At 48.8% G+C, this 18,842-nt stretch overlaps 3 protein-coding genes and 1 long non-coding RNA gene across 4 annotated transcripts; 1 reads left to right on the top strand and 3 right to left on the bottom strand.

Annotated features, from left to right (window-relative positions):
• Positions 1–7,296: 7,296 nt before the first annotated feature.
• Positions 7,297–8,803, bottom strand: LOC100194038 (ATP synthase). Its single transcript, NM_001139099.1, has 2 exons — positions 8,499–8,803; positions 7,297–8,313 (listed from the first exon to the last, which is right to left on the bottom strand). Exons 1-2 carry the CDS (start codon positions 8,672–8,674, stop codon positions 7,527–7,529), a joined length of 963 nt encoding a protein of 320 aa, NP_001132571.1. The 5' UTR covers positions 8,675–8,803; the 3' UTR covers positions 7,297–7,526.
• A 2,846-nt stretch (positions 8,804–11,649) lies between these two features.
• Positions 11,650–12,939, bottom strand: LOC100283626 (syntaxin-related protein KNOLLE). Its single transcript, NM_001156527.3, has one exon. It carries the CDS (start codon positions 12,830–12,832, stop codon positions 11,891–11,893), a length of 942 nt encoding a protein of 313 aa, NP_001149999.2. The 5' UTR covers positions 12,833–12,939; the 3' UTR covers positions 11,650–11,890.
• Positions 12,940–14,123: 1,184 nt separating this feature from the next.
• Positions 14,124–14,751, top strand: LOC118476172 (uncharacterized). The gene is made up of 2 exons (XR_004855594.1): positions 14,124–14,420; positions 14,499–14,751. It is a non-coding gene; the product is annotated as an uncharacterized lncRNA (long non-coding RNA).
• Positions 14,752–15,735: 984 nt separating this feature from the next.
• LOC103643974 (uncharacterized) lies at positions 15,736–18,330 on the bottom strand. The gene is made up of 2 exons (XM_035962149.1): positions 16,044–18,330; positions 15,736–15,919 (listed from the first exon to the last, which is right to left on the bottom strand). The coding sequence occupies exons 1-2, from the start codon at positions 18,023–18,025 to the stop codon at positions 15,736–15,738; spliced, it is 2,166 nt and encodes a 721-aa protein (XP_035818042.1). The 5' UTR covers positions 18,026–18,330.
• Between the last annotated feature and the right edge of the window lie 512 nt (positions 18,331–18,842).

Raw genomic sequence — 18,842 nt, 5'->3', positions numbered from 1 at the left:
AATAAATGCTAAACGTATCAACAGACAACAATCAAGCATCTAGTTCTACGAAATGTGCATCGACAACAGTCAACACACCATCGTAATTCTATGGAATGTGTGTGGCGCGCTATTGACGATGACTCGCATTTGCCACTGAACTATTTGGGCCATCATCTTCTTCTTTATGGGTATCGTCCAAACTTTCTATGACATTCATGTCTCTCTTGCGTACACCATGAAGGCGATTATGACCACGGTAACACGGTAACTATGGCAGAGGAAATGGCGTTGTATGCATGCTTCTCATTTGTGCGAGTGGCAACTAAGTAAACAAATTGAGGATTAAGGTTAGCGAGTGAGGATTTTGCATTTTTATTGAACATACATGGAAGAGAAGCATGGCATACATTTGAGACCGTCCCGTAAACACGTTGGATTGTGAAGCAAGCCAGGAGGCGTCCATGGGCTGAGTTCTTGGCATATGTGCCGCCAGCCGACAGCTCCCATGGATCAACCACGACGTGTGACGTCGCGGACCTCGAGGATGTTCGCGTCAGACTGCTCACCAGCGAGCAATTTGACGAAGAAGGCAGCAATGGGCGAGTAGTGCGTGTGAAGATTCGTACATGAACTTAATTGTCGTTCGGTGTACAGTAATACTTTCTATACACTCCCTCTCCCTCCTCTCTCTCTTCTCTCTCTCTCCCTCCCTCCACTCTCTTTCCTCTCTCTTCCCTTTCCCTCTCTCCTCTCCTCTCTCTTCCCTCTCCCTCCTCTCTCTTCCCTCTCCCTCCTCTCTCTTCCCTCTCCCTCTCCCTCTCTCTCACTCTCTGCAAAGACGCGCGCCCTAGGGTTTACACACGCGTGGCGGCGCGTGCACGGCGGCGGCGGCGTGCCCGAGCGATCGAAGTCGAAGAAGGGAGAGAGAGAGAGGGGAACGTACCTACGGCGTGGACGACGGCGGCGCACGACGGAGAAGATCGCCGGGGCAAAATTTCGGCAGCCTGACGGCGGGAGTGTAAAAGACTAGGCGCCAAAGACTTAGCGAAATTTTCGGCCCCGCGCGCGCTCCTTTATATAGGAGATATTTCTACTGGCGGTTGACAATGACAACCACCAGTAGTTTCTACTGGCGGTTGTCATCGAGAACCGCCAGTAGAAATGCCTTCCACAGACTGTGGAGGTCATTTCTACTGGCGGTTTTCGTTGTGAACCGCCAGTAGTAATATTTTTAGTATATTATTTTTTATGATATATACATATATTAAGTATATAAATTTGTATACATATTAAATATATAAATATATATATTTAGTATACATAATATATATATTTATATTTATATATTACTTCTCTCTCTCCCTCCTCTCCCTCCTCTCTCTCTTCTCTCTCTCTCCTCTCTCTCCTCTCTCTCCTCTCCCTAGCTCCTCTCTCTCCCCTCTCCCTCCTCTCTCTCCCTCCTCTCTCTTCCCTCTCTCTCCCTCCTCTCTCTCCTCTCTCTCCTCTCCTCTCTCTCTCCTCTCTCTCTCTCTCTCCTCTCTCCTCTCTGTCCTCTCCCTAGCTCCTCTCTCTCCCCTCTCCCTCCTCTCTCTCCCTCCTCTCTCTTCCCTCTCTCTACCTCCTCTCTCTCTCTCCTCTCTCTCTCCTCTCCTTTCTCTCTCCTCTCTCTCTCCTCTCTATCCTCTCCATCCTCTCTCCCCTCTCCCTCCTCTCTCTCCTCTCTCTCTCCCTCCTCTATCTCTCCCTCTCTCTCCTCTCTCTCTCCTCTCTCTCTCCTCTCTCTTCTCTCTCTCTCCTATCTCTCTCTCCTCTCTCTCCCTCTCCCTCTCATCTCTAGAAAGTCACTAGAAAGTCGTGTAAAGTTACATGCTTCAGTTTGTCGCTAACAATAATCAATTACATGACATGTCCTAACAATAATCAATTACATGACAACTATATAATCTAGGGAGCTATTGTTCTGCCTTGTCCATCGTGGCGTACCCAGGGCATCGAATTGCGTGGGATGCTTCGCTCAACGTTCCTTATCTTGGTTGGATGGTCTATGAAAAGAGACATGTCGTTGAACTGGTTAAAATCCTCTAAATTAGATACACCATCAACTCCTATATCTTGTTGTTTTCCAGGAAAAACTACATGCTTCGGTTTGTCGGTGCTTTTCTTCTCATTGTTAGAAATGATATGTTCAGCATAGAAGACCTGTGCAGCACGATTAGCAAGGATCCATGGGTCATCTTTGTAACCTACCTTACTTAGATCAAGAACTCTGACCCCATAGTTGTCTACCGTGACATGTTTGTCTTCAACCCATTGACATCGGAAAACCGAGATCTGAAATGTACCATAGTCTAGTTCCCATATGTCCTCAATAAAGCCAAAATATGTAATAATCTCACCAGTTTCATCATCTATGGCCTCGCATGGAACACCACTGTTTTGTGACATGCTCTTTTTGTCCTTGGACTTGGTACAAAATGTGAATCCACTAATGTCATAGGTTTGCCATGTTGTGACCTGGCGTGATGGTCCAGATGCCAACCCCTTGATGGTTTGTTCTTCTATTGTTTCTCCACGTGGAATGTCCTTCACCATTAGCCATGTGTTGAACCGCTGCTTATGTTGCTTCATTACCCAATCAGCCGTATGCCCAGGATTTTGCTCGTGAAGCTCATTGATGTGTTGTTGGATAAATGGCTCTATTATCGCTAGCTGATGTAGGATGTTGTGATGTGCCTCAAGTACTGTATTGTAATCTGGTGGGATGAAAGATTTCCGTCCCATCCTCCCGCTTCCATACAATCTACCCCCGTGTCGTGACGGAGGCAAACCTATTGCAACCTGGTCTTTTAGGATACTATTGCAGAATGGACCTCCGGACTCAATGGCCTCTTCGGTACAGTACCCCTCTATCATGGATGCCTCGGGACGAGCACGGGTTGATACATAGCCATTCAGTATTGACATGAAACGCTCGTACGCCCACATTTCATGCAAGTACATAGGACCCAATGCCTCTATTTGTGGCACCAAGTGCACCACAAGGTGCACCATAATATCAAAGAACGATGGAGGGAAACACATCTCAAACTGTGATATTGTCTCCACTGCGAATTCCTGAAGAGATGCCAACTCATCACAGTCAATTACCTTTTGTGAAATTCTGTTGAAAAAGTAGCACAACCGTGTGATTGCCATCTTTAAAAACAAAGGATTTATAGCCTTGATGGCAATAGGTAGGAATGTAGTCAGCATGACATGACAATCATGTGAGTTGTAGTTGGTAACTATCAGGTCTTTCATTGACACAATACTCTGTATGCTACAGCAGAATCCGGATGGGACTTTCAAATTCTTAAGCCAAACACACATCGCATGTTTCTCATCTACATTGAGATTGTAGCTTGCTGCTGGGAGATGGTACTTCCCATTTTCTTGAAGAACATGATGTAGTTCCTTTTTTATGCCTAAATTTACCAAGTCCATGCGTGAATTGAGTCCTTCTTTTGTTTTGCCCTTTATGTCTAGCAAGGTGCCAATTATGCTTTCAAACACGTTCTTCTGAACGTGCATACCATGGATCGCATGTCGCACATCTAACTCTTTCCAGTAAGGCAAGTACTCAAAGAAAATAGACTTTTTCTTGAATATAGCCCCCGGAGCTGGTTTGGCATCCTTTCTTGTTTTTCCGTCTTTTGTCTTCTTCCCGAAAACAAACTTGATATTCCTGACTATTTCAAAAACTCTATGACCTCTATTGTTACCCGATGGAGCAGTAGAATGTAGTTCACCATTATTGTCAAAGTACTTATCCATCTTTCGCATGCGGTACCTGTGTCCTTCCAATAAAAAGCGTCTGTGCCTCATGTACACTATCTTCTTAGATGCAGTAAGGGACACGTAAGCAGTTCCATCAATGCATACTATGCAGCCAACCTTTCCCTTAAACTGGCCTGATAATGTGAAGAGTGCAGGGTAATCGTTGATCGTAACAAAAATAATTGCTCTCAGCGTGAATGAATCTTTACGATACTCATCCAACATTTGAACACCCGTTACCCACAATATTTTCATATCCTCCATTAAGGGCTCTAAAAATACATCCATATCAACTCCAGGTTGTGTAGGTCCAGAAATAAGGATGGTTAGCAAAATGTACTTCCGTTTCTGCATCAACCATGGAGGAAGGTTGTATATGGTGAGGATCACTGGCCATGTGCTATGCTTTCTGCTCCTTTCAGCAAATGGATTCATTCCATCAGTACTCAGTGCGAACCTAACATTTCTTGGTTCATCGGCAAAGTCTCGGTGGTTCTCATTGAAATCTTGCCACTGCTTCCCATCGGCTGGATGTCGAAGCTTCCCATCGTTTTTGTGCTCATCAGAAGCATGCCAGCTCATAAGTTTCGCATCCTCAGGGTTAGCGAACAAACACCTCAATCGATCGACGACGGGGAGGTACCACATCACCAAAGCAGGAATCTTTTTGAGCGCATAATAGTCTTTATTGAAGTACAACGTGGAGCGCATAATAATCTTTTCGATCGACGACGGGGAGGTACCACTTCTTCTTTTTCTTTGCTCGTGGATTTTGAAGTCTTCTTTTTTGCTTTCTTTCGCTTCTTCCCTTTAGACACAGATGCAACACACTCTTCCTCTCGATAGTCTTTATTCGTCTTGTACCTACTTGCACCACACTTTGGGCAGCTCTCCAAGTCTTTATAATCATCACCTCGATAAAGGATACAGTGATTTCTACACGCGTGGATCTTCTCCATGCCCATAGTGAGTGGACTGATTAGTTTCTTTGCATAGCACGTGTTAGCAGGCACTTTGTTCTCCTTTGGAAGCATGTCTGCGACAATACTCAAGAACGCATCGAAGCCAGCATCAGACAGACCATATCTAGCTTTTAACATCAAGAGCTTTAACACAGACCGGAGCGTTGTGAACTCTTTGGTACAGCCCTTAGACTCGTCGTACAAAGGCTCTTCTGCTGCCTTCTTCAGGGACTCCATACCTTTCATGAAGAACATCGATAGATCTGTATGACGACGCAACATTGCCTCTAACAACTCTGCATCTTCCTCGTCCATAACATTTGGCAGAATATGGGTTCTTTCACGTTTATTTCCTCCAGCGTAACCATGATCAGTAACATTTGGCACTACATGTTCGCTCTGTGGAAGAGGTTGTTGTGTCTCGTGAACGAACTGAAAGCTGTCGTCGATGTTCGCAGGGTTTCCAGCTGTATAAGGCGAAGAGCTACCCTCTCCATGCTTTGTCCAAATTATGTAATCCTTCGCAAATCCTCGACATACTAGATGAGATATGATTTGTTCTGTGTCATCAAATACAACAGCATTTTTGCAGTCCATGCATGGACAATATATGTGCTTTGTCTTTGTTCTCCAAGCATGGTTCATAGCGACAACAATAAACCTATGGACCTCAGATATGTATGATGGATCTAGCCTTGATAAGTTATACATCCAGGATATCCTCTCCATCATCACCTGTAAAAAAAGTAACATAAAACACACAAGACCACAAATTGGCAAGAGAAACATATACCAATATTTCCTAACAACTAAATATATCATGGATAAAGAAAATTGGCAAAAGAAACATGAACAACCTTTCTTAGCGACCTTCTTCCAAAAAATAAAGATCAAAACCTTCCCCTTGTATTTTGTGAAATCTGGCCTTCCAATGAAAGTTGGGTTGCACGCGAGCTACATAGTTTTTGTCGGGAAGGATGAAGGGGTATTTATACAACAAAGGTCATAGGCGGTTGGATTAGGCAACCTAACTACTTTATCTCTAACACATGGTGAAACCCTAGATCCAAAATGTGGCTACAATGGAGGAAAAATGAACAAAATTTGGCAAAAGAAACATAAGCCAAACTTTCCTAGCAACTAATAAACAAAAAATCTTAATACTCAAACCTATCTCTAACACATGGTGAAAGCCTAGTTTCAAAATGTAGTTAAAATTGAGCAAAAATGAACAATAATTGGCAATGGAAACATAATTAAACCAACCTTTCATAACAATTAATAAAAACAATCTTAATTACCAAACCTATCATCCTCCCTCTCCAACACATTCACCATTTATTAAGCAACTAAATATGTGTCATGGATAAACTGATTTGAGAACTAAACATGAAAAAGGAGAGGGAATAGACAAAATCTAACCATCTTAAGCAACCTCATTTGAGGAAATAGAGAAAATAACCTAGCTATACTCTTCTCTCTCACATGTAAAACCCTAGATCCAAAATGTGACTAAAATTGAGCAAGAACGAACAAAAATTGACAAAGAAACATAAACCAACCTTTCTTATCCACCTCCTTCCAAAAAAATGAAGACCAAAACCTCCTCCCTTGTATTTTGTGAAATCTGGACCTCCAAAATCGCCTCCAATGGAAGTTGGCTGCGAGCGTACAGCTCCTGTCGGGGGAGGAAGAGTGGTATTTATAACACATAGTTCACTGGCGGTTGGCTTGAAAAACCGCCAGTGGAAACATATTTCCACTGGCGGTTATCGTAACACAACCGTCAGGATATTTCCACTGTCGGTTGTGTTACGATAACCGCTAATGGAAATATGTTTCCACTGGTGGTTTTTAAGCTGGGTCCACCTGGTTTTTTTACTGGCGCGCGGTAACTGAAACCGCCAGTGATAATTTATGTGTGCCGCAGGCTTTGAACTCTTTTCTACTAGTGATAAGGACCGACAAAGATCGATAGTAAGATTGATAGTACAATCAATAGCTGATATGACACGACCTGACAATAGATATAGACTCGGAAGCGAGTCCTAGATCACTGACATAAAAAACAATGGCACCGTGTGCGATATCTACCTTGAGGACCAGCTAGCTTCCTCTGAGCCAAGTGACGTCAGTGAACGCTTCTTCCAGCATGCACAACCGGGCGGAGAGGTACATTCAGATCATGACCATGGATAACCACGAGTTCTGGTTCATGGGGTTCGTCCGTTCGTGAACTTCGACAAGGCCTTCAAGAATCTCTACGAGGCCCCGTGGCGCCGTGATGTCAACGGCCACCAGCGCTGCTGATGCTGATCAGGCTTCGGTCCGATCCTACCGCTACTGCACTTCGTTCATGATGATGCTTTATCTTGCTCTGATGTTCTTCGATAATTAGAGAAACATCGAATTAATAATCCTGATGTGTTTGCGTCTCTAATCTGATCGGTGCAGAGTGATACAGTCTCATTTAGCCATCTTTCTCATGGTCATAGAGTCCATTGCAGTGCTGCAACCCCTGAATCCTCCTCCATATACAAACCTCGGCCTTGGCCCTTGAGATAGTATATTGCACTTTACGCCATAGAGGATGATGTCTCCACATCGATCATATTATACAATAACGTTCGTTTTTTTAGCAATAGAAACATATATAGGCTCAGCAGGAAGGATAGGTAGCAGTCGCGATTTACAACAACATTAGACAGGAAAACTGTTGTTGCCATGGCGTTCAATTCGGTTCTGTATATAGTCTCGTAATCACAGTCATGGAGATAGGCTCTTGTATACTGCAAGCTGTAGCACGGTTTGGCAATGGCGCGCTTCGCTCCGGTGTAGTCCGGTTCCGGTGCATGTGCACCAGAGTCCAGAGGTGTTGGATCGGATGATCAGTGGTGCGGGTGTCCGTGGACGTGGGCGGTCTGGTGGTCGATGGAGTCGACGCGGTTCTGGAGCGCGGCGAGCTGGCCCTTGACGCTGAGGTCGATGACGTGCGAGTCGTCGGTGCCGTAGCGGACGACGAAGCCGGCGAGGAGGGACGCGTCCACGACGTTGTCGACCTTGAGGTTGACGAACCCGGTGAGGCGGCGCATCTTGCGCGCGATGAGCTCGGTCTGGCGCGCGTCCAGCTCCACGGCGGAGGCCACCACCACGCGGAGCGCCACCATCTGCGGCGGCGGCGGGGCGCTGTCCTCGCCGTACTCCGCGACGGCGGGGCTCATGCTGCAGCTCCTGTCCATGAGCGACCGCAGGAAGTCGAGCGTGAGCGGCTTGAACGGGGCAGGCACCGGGGCAACGGCTGGGACCGGGACCGGGACCGGGACGGACGCGGTGGTCCTGGTCCCTTCGTGCTCCACGCCGACGTAGCTGCTGTCCCGGCGCAGCGTCTGAGCCTGCCACCTCGGACAGTGCGCGTGGGACTGCGCCGGCACCGGCACGCCGTCGAAGCGCACCGACGCCGGCGTGAGGTGCCCGCTCTCCTTGGCCGCCGGGAACGCCGGGTGCCCGCCTGGGTTGATGGGCTGCAGGTTCAAGATGTTCATCGCTAGCTGCTCTGCACGGACACATTCCGGTGATCGTTATTAGGCTGCGACGGTCGAACTAGGCCTCTCCGGACATTTGAGCAAGCTGGCACCAGCACAGACGTGCTAGCGCTAGCCACATGGATACAACCAACCGCAAGCACAAGAAGAAGAACACAAGCACTCGAACAGTGAAGCGTGATGCCACGGAACTAACCTTGGCTCAGCAGCACAAGCAGCAGCTGGTGATCGGAGGGGACGGCGGCCGGGAAGTTGAGGCGACGGCGAGGGTAGGTAGAAGAAGCAGCCAACGGGGGTAGACCAGAAGGCTGCGCGGCGCAGCAGGGGGGTAATAGCTAGCTGCCAGAGTGCCAGCGGGGGATAAGGTATCATCAGCTGCTGCGTAGCCTCGCTAGCTGGTGTCGAGGACGGGAGAATTTGGCGTGCACACGATGCGGCCCCGGCAGCCGCACACGCCCCATCCGGGGAAATCTGGCATCCGCGTGCCTCGAAAGCCAAGCGTCATTCCATCACGCGCCCCGCCCCCGCTAGGGGTGGATATCGAGCCAGCTCGGCTCGGCTCGACCGAGCTCGAGCTGGCTCGTTAAGGGAACGAGCTGGCTCGGCTCGGCTCGTTAAGCAACCGAGCCAGAGAACCAGCTCAGCTCGGCTCGTTTAGCTCGCGAGCCACAACAAAAAATAGTATATATGTGTATATACAACAATATAATCAATTGCTAGTTAATTTCATATTAATTTAACACTAGAAAAGACTAACAATACTCATATTTTTATACATCACATCATTTAAACCCTAAATTAACATAGTTCATCACTTATTAATTCATCCAATGCATATATAGGCTTTGTTTTGCAGATAAATGCTAGCTCATTCGAGCTAACGAGCTGGCTCGAGCTCGTGTCGAGCTGGCTCGTTAACGAACCGAGCTGAGATGTTAGCTCAGCTCGTGACAAAATTGAAACGAGCCGAGCTGAGCCGAGCCGAGCTGACCATGAGTCGAGCGAGCACACGAGCCACGAGTATTTTGTCCAGCCCTAGCCCCCGCCTCCTATCCGCTGTCTGTTCCACTTCCAGGCGCGCGACGGGACGTGCGCGTGTCACGGTTTTGGAATTGGACGGCCGCGCCAAGCGCCGGCCCAGCCCAGCGGTCCCGGGTCCACCAGGCCGCCTCGTCATCCCATGGACGGAAAAAGGACGCGGTGCGCAGGAGCTGTGTTTTCCATGGACGCGGAGGCCGAATTTTTTGCATTTTGGTCTTTTATCGGAAAAAAATTCACGTTTAGACCTTAGAAAATTTTAATGTCATTTTTGTATCCTTTACTCGGCGCCGTAGCCCGTGGCGCCGAGGTAACACAGCTCGGCGCCATAGGCTATGGCGCCGAGGTACGTGCTGTGTTGGCACAAACGGACGTCGTGGCGCCGACGTGTTATCGAGCTCGGCGCCATAGATCTTGGCGCCGAGCTCCATTCTATACAGAAAACTTGTCTAGCTCAGTTGATAAAATACAAAGCTCTTAACCTTGTGGTTGTGGGTTCAAGCCCCATGGTTGGTATTTTTTAATATTTTTTGTCTTTGTCACTTATTTATTTTTTTTGTTGTCCATATTTTTCGTTTATGTCGCTGATTTGTCCGTCCTGATTTATTTCTCATCCAGTTTTATTTTTTTTATCCGGCGAGCACAGCAGCTGTATATCCAGTAAATTCTAAAATATATCATCCATGAGACAAGTATATAATGGAGTATACTTTTATTTAGTGCAGAAGAAAAAAAGATGAATATGTGTGCTTCTTTTTACTGGGAATATGTTATTATGTATTTAAAATTTATGTTCAAAAGAACTCAATGAAAATATAATATTTTTATTTGATCACGATTGAAGTAAGAGTGTTCTCATTTGATTTTTATTGTGATTAGCTGAGCAAACAAGGGGATAAGTTGACGGCTTGTGAGCACCGTAGCACACAGCTGCTGTGCTCGCCGGATAAAAAAATCTGGACGAATAAACAAATCAGTCACAAAAATAAAATAAATCAGGACAGACAAATCAGCGACATAAACAAAAAATATGGACAACAAAAAAACAAATAAGTGAAAAAGACAAAAAGTATTAAAAACAGCCACCGTGGGGCTCGAACTCATGACCACAAGGTTAAGAGCCTTGTATTTTACCAACTGAGCTAGACAAGTTTTCTGTACAGAACGGAGCTCGGCGCCAAGATCTATGGCGCCGAGCTCGGTACCACGTCGGCGCCACGACGTCCGTTTGTGCCAACGCAGCACGTACCTCGGCGCCATAGCCTATGGCGCCGAGCTGTGTTACCTCGGCGGCACGGGCTACGGCGCCGAGTAAAGGGTCCAAAAATGACATTAAAATTTTCTAAGGTCTAAACGTGAATTTTTTTCCGATGAAGGACCAAAATGCAAAAAATTCGGACGCGGAGGCATGGCCGGGCGCCGTGCATGTGTGGCCACCACATGCTGTCGCTGTGCGAGACCTCTGCGTGTTCAGCGGCTGGGGCATGTGATTTTTATGGCTCGACTCGCCTCGCCTCGTCGACGAAAAAAATACGACGGAGTATGCGGGGTAACCTGCCGGTTGTAGATTTGGATCTCCGGCACGTTTTTTACGAGCAAAAGTCCTGATTTCATTTTTTTAGAGCATCTCCATCAATGACTCAAACTAGTGCATCAAATTGAAATATAGGACTCTCCACAGGAAAAACTACGTCAACAGTGCCTCATTTCATAAAATTTTATCAAAAAACTATAGGGCACCCTCTCAAGTGACTCAAATATACTACAACGTAGTGACTGCCCTATAAGAGATTTGTGGCTTTACTGTTGGAGCGGGGTGTTTTGGTGGTGTCCTAAATTCTATAAAATATACATATTTTCAAATTATAGGGCATTTTTATAGGTCACGTTGTTGGAGATGCTCTTACGCTCAAAAGCTAAACTAAATTATGTATTTTAGAAAATAAATTATATTATTAAGAAAAAAATATTAAGAACGTGTAGAAAACAAGTATACGGCAAAGTTCAGAGATGTAGTATATTTGGATCATTTCATGGTATGCTTTATATTTTTCTAATGAAAATTTGCAAAATAGGGTATTATCAGAGGTATGCTTTGTGGAATATGATGATAGCCTTATGGGCCCAAAAAACAATCGTTTGATTTTCCAGGACTGTGTGGGCGTGTGGCTGATGAGATTGGAGTGAACACCTACAGATTATATCTGCACGGTGGATTCATATAAAGCTATCATCTCTTTATTGGGGCAAATGACAAGCGCTTTGGCAATTGGCACAGACACCATCCATCTCATGCGACGTGAATTTTAAATTTGAACTTACAAGTACGAATTTGGTTTACCGAATCTCACCTCATACAATACAATTCAGTAAGATTCCACGGAAACATTCATGCTCAAATTAACGAATACTGAATCGAACAAGACAAGACACAACCGCAGAGTGTCCTGATCATTAGAACCCCCAATCCCACCCATCGGATCGAATTGGAACCCCTCATTTCATTTCACAATTCACAACCCCGGCGTTGTTCCTCCCATCACAACTCGATCACCTCCTGAGGCTGGTGGCGATTGGCACGATGACAAGCAGGACGAGGAGCAGCAGGATTATGATGCCGATGCAGAGACACTTGCGGCTGCTTCTCTGGTACTCCTTGGCCTTGCCCAGCTCCTTGTTGCCGCCCTGCACGTAGTGGGAGGCGTTGGCGACGTGGCTCTCGATGTCGTCGAGCTTCTCCCCCTGCGTCTCCACCATGACGGCCATGTCGAGGAACACTTGGTGGAGCTCCAGGAGGCTGCGTTCCACCTCGCGCGCCGCGTCACGGCGGTCCTGGATCTCGTGCACCGCGGCGAGCACGGCGCCCTTGCCGTGCTCCGCGACAGCGGCGCCCAGGAGCTCCTCGCCGCGGCCGTCGGAGATGATGCGCTCGATCACCTCCTCCTCGGGGACCTCCCCGGTGAGCGTGTAGTAGCGCCGCTCCACGGTCTCCTTGTACTCGGACATCATCCGCTGCCGCAGCGCCTGGAAGTCGAGCATGAGGTCCTTGAGCTTCTTCCGGAGTCCCGAGGTGACGGCGGTGCGCGTGCGGTCCAGCGGCGTGCCCTCGCGGCACCCAGCAGAAAGCCTCCGCTGCGCGGCGTTGGCGCGGTCCAGAGACTCGAGCCTAGCGCGGATGTCGCGGGCGCGGCGGAGCACGGCGACGATATCGGCGTTGACGCGGCCGCGGTGCGCGCGGAGGGCGTCCACCTGGCGCAGCGACTTGCCCTCCTCGTTGGCGGCGTGCAGGCGGTCGAGCGCGTCGCGGATGGCCGCCATCTCCGCCTTCACCGCCTCCGCCTCCTGGAAGAACCCGCGCAGGCGCTCGTCCGTGACGCCGCCGGCGCCCGCCTCCGGGAGCTCGATCCCGTCGCCCGCCGCCTCCAGGTCCTTCATCGCCGCCTTCTTCAGGTCGACGTAGCTCATGAAGGACTTGGTCATGAGGTCGTTCATAGTGCCGATCACTGGATTGCCTTTGCAGCTCTCTCCGTGTAGGGCTACTGGGATAGATGTTTGCGGTGGTGGAACGAATCGGCGGGGAAAAGGAAGAGCGACCGGGGGCCGGGGGACGGGAGGTGAGAGGGAGGCTTTAAACTCACAACGGTCACCGTGGAGCGTGGAGCACGGAATAGAGCCGTTGGGCGAGGCGGTGGCCGGGGAGGGAAGGCGCTGCAGGACAACGGCTATATTAGACGATCCCCAATCGTTGCAACGGCTACCGAGCGTGCCATCGTACGGGACAACAGGAGGGGGAGGGGAATGCAATGGGAGGCCACCCTGCTCACTGCCAAGTATAGCTCACTGCCAGTCTGACAGTATCAGCTTTACTCGTCTTGGCCATACAGATACGATCGGACAGTCAAGAACATACGAACGATGATTGTTCTGATTTCCAGCAAGGAAAACCTCCCTTATCCTTCCTAGTCTCCTGTCCAGTAGTGCTGGGATATGGGTCAGGTTTTTTAGACCAACTCAAGCACGGTCCAAAATCGCACAGGACTCAAAACACGATCCGGTACAAAATAATATAGATCGGCCTAGCATGATTTGAAGACGGTCTGGCCGAGCCTAAAAATTTGGCTTGTCGGCCCCCTGGTCCGCACAGATGGACCGAGCTTGGGTCGGCAATGCTCAATGAAGCCAAGTTATTTAATTTAATAAGCTACCTACTTTATATTGTTGTGATATTTGGAGTTTATATGATCAAATGATGATAGTATTATTTAATATCTTTATTAATAAGCTATAAACTTTATGTGATTATAATATTTTGATTTTATAGGGTCAAATATACGAGCTGGATTTGGACCTAACAAAGATACGACATAGTTTAGAATTTAGGGTCGGGCTAAGTAAGAGCAACTCCAGTAGTTCTCCAATAGACTTCCTAAATCAAATTTAAGTAGTTAATACAAAAACTCATCTCCAACAGTTCTCTAAATAAACTTTCTAAATTTAACTTCTCATCTAACCTTATTTCCTCTCTACATTTGGCAACCATTTAGCAACTCCCTAAACAAAAATGTTTACTGCATTATGTAGATAACGAAGGTAATTGATGATATTTGTGACTTTATTTTTTATGTGGATAGATACAAAACAAAATTACAACCTATATTTAGAGAACTATTGGAGAATTTATATTTTTTTACTCCCAAAGTTATTTAGCAATTTCTTAAATCTGTGATTTAGAGAGCTAAAATTTACTTAACTATTGGAGTTGCTCTCACTATTTTTACATCATAGGGACCAAAAAAAATCTCTCGCATGAGAAGGAACGGGCGCGTCGCGCCACTCCTCGCTCATGGCGTCCTCCACTCTGCCAGCCTTCCCCTTCCGTCCGTCTCTTCCCGGACTTACGTCCCCGGATCCTGCTAAGCTTAACCACGTATCTGTTTGAAGACCCGTTCGCCGTCTTCCCGTTGCGGCCTCCGCGGCACCGTCGGGCGCCGCCGCCGCGGCGACGGAGCGCAAGCGCTTCCGGGAGCGCTACGGGCTCAACCCAGACGACTTCGAGGAAGATGCAGAGGAGGATCCAAGGGTTCGTTCCAATTTGTTTGTGCTTACGTATTGATTGGCGCTGCGGATTTGTCGGATTTTGATGGGATTTTTTTTCCAGGAAGAGAGCAGGGACAGGCGGAGCCGCGGAGACAGCAGCAGTCTGGGAGAGGGGAGCAAACTGTGGAAGCTGCAGTTACTCCAGCGAAGGTGGCGGAGCCTCGGGAGACTCACAAATCACAATCAATACGTAATGCAGTTACTTCAGGTTTGGACAGAAACCGTTCCTTTGTTTTGGTCGTGTAATGTCAGAGCAATTATATCGATCTATTACTCTTCTGAATCACACAAAAATACGATTCCGTTTAGTGCAACTGTGCTTATCAGCTGGGCTTGCATACCTATCGCATCCATTTGCACGCAGCCTCCATTGACTCACTAAGGTGCAAGGGGGCTTAGCTTTTGTAGACCCAAAACGTTTCAAGATCAGTGTGTAGGGCATGTAATTTAGAGTCCCCTATGAGCTGTGCAATTAATCAACCATTTGTTTAATATATGCAGCCTGCACTGATTCATCTAGGTGGAAGGGGTTTAGCTTTTAGACCCGATACATCTTAAAACCACATGTATTCATTGTAGTTCAGTGTCCCACATGAGCTGTGTAATTGATCAGGCATTGGTTTTAATGGTGCTAGAAACATGGACTAAGCTTTAGAGAAATCGAAAGGTTGCTTCAGGTGTCTGCTATGTTTTGATTGATAGACCGGATATATAGTAATATTGATTAGTATCTCCGTATTTAAATAGCATATGTAATATGTTGCCCCCTTTCTTCAAGAAAATAATAGTCAGATTTGAGCTGGTAAAAGTGATGCATCTTGGCACCTAGCACATGTCATGGACCTTATAGTGATTTATATGTGTCGTCGTGGTACGGCACCAGGTACGGAAGGCGCCCAAAAGATGAAAAATAAAACGGATTGAGCAGGGGCGTAGGCTGGTGTTAGCGTCACAGATGTTTCTAGCGAGAAATAGCAGATATAGAGAGTAGAGAGGAAGCTAGCTGGAGGGTGGAGAGGGATAAAGGAAGAAGAAGACGAGAGAATAGACAATGACAGTGTTTGTATTCTGATAATTGGTAATTGATGTCCTTCTTAGCCTATACAAATGTCCTTTTATAGTTGTAGAAACCCACTTGCTCCCTGGCAATGGCCCCACATGGTAGCCACTCCTAACATTCCCCACCGCTTGAAATGCGGCTTGCCCTCAAGTCGCTGACCATATTCGCCAAGTTGCCGGAGGCCATGCACAGTCCAAGCACTCAAACTCCATAGGTGAAGGCCACGGTTGCTTGAATCCTACACTTTGAGCAGGTCCTGTTGTGGAGGAATGGCTTGAATTGGTTTGTTCAACTGTTTTCCATAACGTAGCTGAGATTGGATCACTGATGATGGATGATACTTGAATCTCCCTCGGTTGGTGCCCATTAAGCCGACCCAAGTCATGAACCAGGGGCTGCATCCAAGCTTGGTCACCTCCTCTCTGAGCGTTCACCACACAGCATGTATGCCAGGACCCCAATGGAGGAGGCGCTACTTTAGACAGCAACCTGTAGCACTTTTGATGATAATTGAGCCACTTCGTCTTTATTGGATAACTTGAGCACCCAAGAACACCAAGTATAACTGCTCCATCTTCACCAGGATCCCAAGGAAAGGCTGAGAAATTGCCTTTGTTCGCTGCCACGCTGAGAAGGCAGCCACACAGTTGCACCAGATTGTTCGACATGAAGTTGGTGGTGAGCGTCACGTCCGGTGTGAAAAGAACCTTGTGAGCCAACACGTTCTTGTAGTAGCGGTTATCCAGGATGTCGGGGGTCTTGAAGTCCTGCATCACCGTGTTGTTGCTGTCATTCGTCGACTTGCATTTGGTCTGCAGCATGGCGGCGAACGACGGGTCCATATCAGAGGTGTTGCTGGACGGCAGGCGATCCCCTTTGTCAGCGAACATCTTCACAAGCTGGTCGAAGCCGGCGAACGGCGGGGGCAGGTTCGGCAGGGTCTCGCTGGTGATGGAGACGGTCCCGTCGTACCGCCCCGCGGGTATGGTGAAGTTGATGTCGTCGTTGCTGAGGAAGTAGGACGCGTCGCTGGCGGTGAAGGCGACGATGTCCGCGCACGAGATCTTGCCCGAGCACGCCGCCTCGAACTTGGCTTTGGCGATCTTAGCTTGGAGCTTCAAGGGCATGAGCACGCTGCAGATGCTCTCGAGCATCTCCTGGTCGGAGGTCTTTGGGTCCCTGAATTTGTACTCAGCAACCACCTTCTCCACGCCCAGGCCCGTCAGCTGCTCCACGGTGTTGGCAATCTCGTCCGTCTCGTCCTGTGCCATGGCGTCGATCTGGGCGCTGGTCATCTCGTTGGCGCGCGCGTAGTCGCATCTGCCGGAGAAGGAGATCAGCGCGACAGAGTTGTCGTGGACGGAGGAAGGCGCCGCAAGCTCCGACTCGGACGACCCCACCGCCCCAGCTTGCGGATGCGGTTGCGCGATGGAGGAGCTGCTCGTGGAGCGCCGGGAGCTCCGCGGCCGTGCTGTGCTGGTGCAGATCGCCTCGAAGCCCCGCAGGCTGGGGAAGTTGGACCCGCCCACGATGCAGACCACGGGGAGGTTGGGAACTGAGTATGCGCCGTGGTTGAGGACTCGCATCGAACACTTGGTGGACGTGGGTGTGCTGCACGCCGTCGCCGTCGTTGTGGCGGCGAGGATGCTGTTGAGTTCCTTGAGGCGGCCCTGCGCTGTGACCTCGCTGACCCTGACGCACTCGTACTCCAGGCGGAGGTTCTGGAGCGCGCTCTCCCTGTCGGGGACGACATCATTGAGGCACACGTTGTCGACGCTCGCGTGGAGAAGGCGGTGGTGGGCGGACGGGTTGCTCAGCGTCTCAAACGGTTGGCCGCGATGCACGCCGTTGAAGTGCGTGTTGTCACCGCCGGCGAGCTCCAGCGAGTCCTTGGCGGTGTTGGCCTCAGCCAAGGCCTGCTTGATGACGAGCTTGGTGTTGTCGCATCGCGCCTGCGCTACCTCCTCCCTGGACGCGCGCACGCCACCGAAGAGTACGCACCCCTTGTCCAAGTGATTGGTGTCGAAATCCTCGGCGTAGTCCAGACTCCGGTCGTCGGGCACATGGATCCTGCTAGTGCCCGCGCAGATGGGCATGAGGTGGGGCAGCACGGATCCGTGGCCGCCATGGACGGAGCTGTTGGCGACCGAGTCGAGCGAGGCACCCAAATCGTCGTTGAAGGAGGAAGGAGTGTGTCCGCGTGCGGACTGCTCGCCGTAGCAGCCAGCCAGCGCACCGCTGCGGAGGTCGATGCGCTCGATGTCGACGGGGCCGCGCTGGACGAGCTCCATGGCGTTGTCACCGAGATCCGCATCGCAGTATTGGTCGAAGACGGGAGCGCCATAGATGGTCGTGGATGTGGTGAGGCTAGGCTTGGTGCTAGACATTTTGTCGTCCGTAGCCGGTGCTGTGAAGCCGCCGAAGGCGTTCTGGCAGTTCACCGAACACTTGGCAGGCACACCTTCGATGCAAGCAATGAGACGCTTCTCGCACGCCGCGAGCTCCGCCAGCAGCGAGGAAAAATTCATCCTCTGCGAGATCGTTCCTCTGATACCAAATGTTAGCGTCACAGATGTTTCTAGCGAGAAATAGCAGATATAGAGAGTAGAGAGGAAGCTAGCTGGAGCGTGGAGAGGGATAAAGGAAGAAGAAGACGAGAGAATAGACAATGACAGTGTTTGTATTCTGATAATTGGTAATTGATGTCCTTCTTAGCCTATACAAATGTCCTTTTATAGTTGTAGAAACCCACTTGCTCCCTGGCAATGGCCCCACATGGTAGCCACTCCTAACAGCTGGTTGTACGTTGAACCTGGATGCAACCGAGTTTCAAAAATAGGACAGTTTAGAGATTCGGGTTGTAGTGTACATAATACCATGTGTCCTCTGGTAAGTGGTGGATTGATGAACACAAATGTGAAGAGGATTACAAGCTCAAAAAACAATTGAGTGTCATGACCTTCTAGCTCTCGCTCCCTGATTGGTTCTAGTGAGAATTCTAGGCTATTGGTACCTAGTTCACCTTTATGGCTGTCCTTAGAAGTAAGTTTCAGTCTCAAGGTTCCTACATCTAATTCAATCCTCTTTTTCCGAAGCCCTTTCTACATTGCTCGACTCCTTATAGGTTATAGCGAATGGAGAGGGGATTACATATCGATTGGACTGTGGGTATGGCCCTACAACCCCAATCTTATCCTGGCAGTGGAGTTATATGTGGCGCCATGCCTTCGATCGTGCCACGGTGTCGATGATGTCCTGCTTTAGTGGCAGACGTACCTATCACAGGGGCATGTATGTCACATCGTATCGACGAACATCGAAGTCCACGCCGTCGGGTACAACGCA

This window comes from Zea mays, chromosome 1 (genome assembly GCF_902167145.1).
Source record: "Zea mays cultivar B73 chromosome 1, Zm-B73-REFERENCE-NAM-5.0, whole genome shotgun sequence".
NCBI lineage: Eukaryota > Viridiplantae > Streptophyta > Magnoliopsida > Poales > Poaceae > Zea > Zea mays.
Note: the sequence above shows the minus strand (reverse complement) of the source record. Positions and strands in the feature narration are given on the sequence as shown.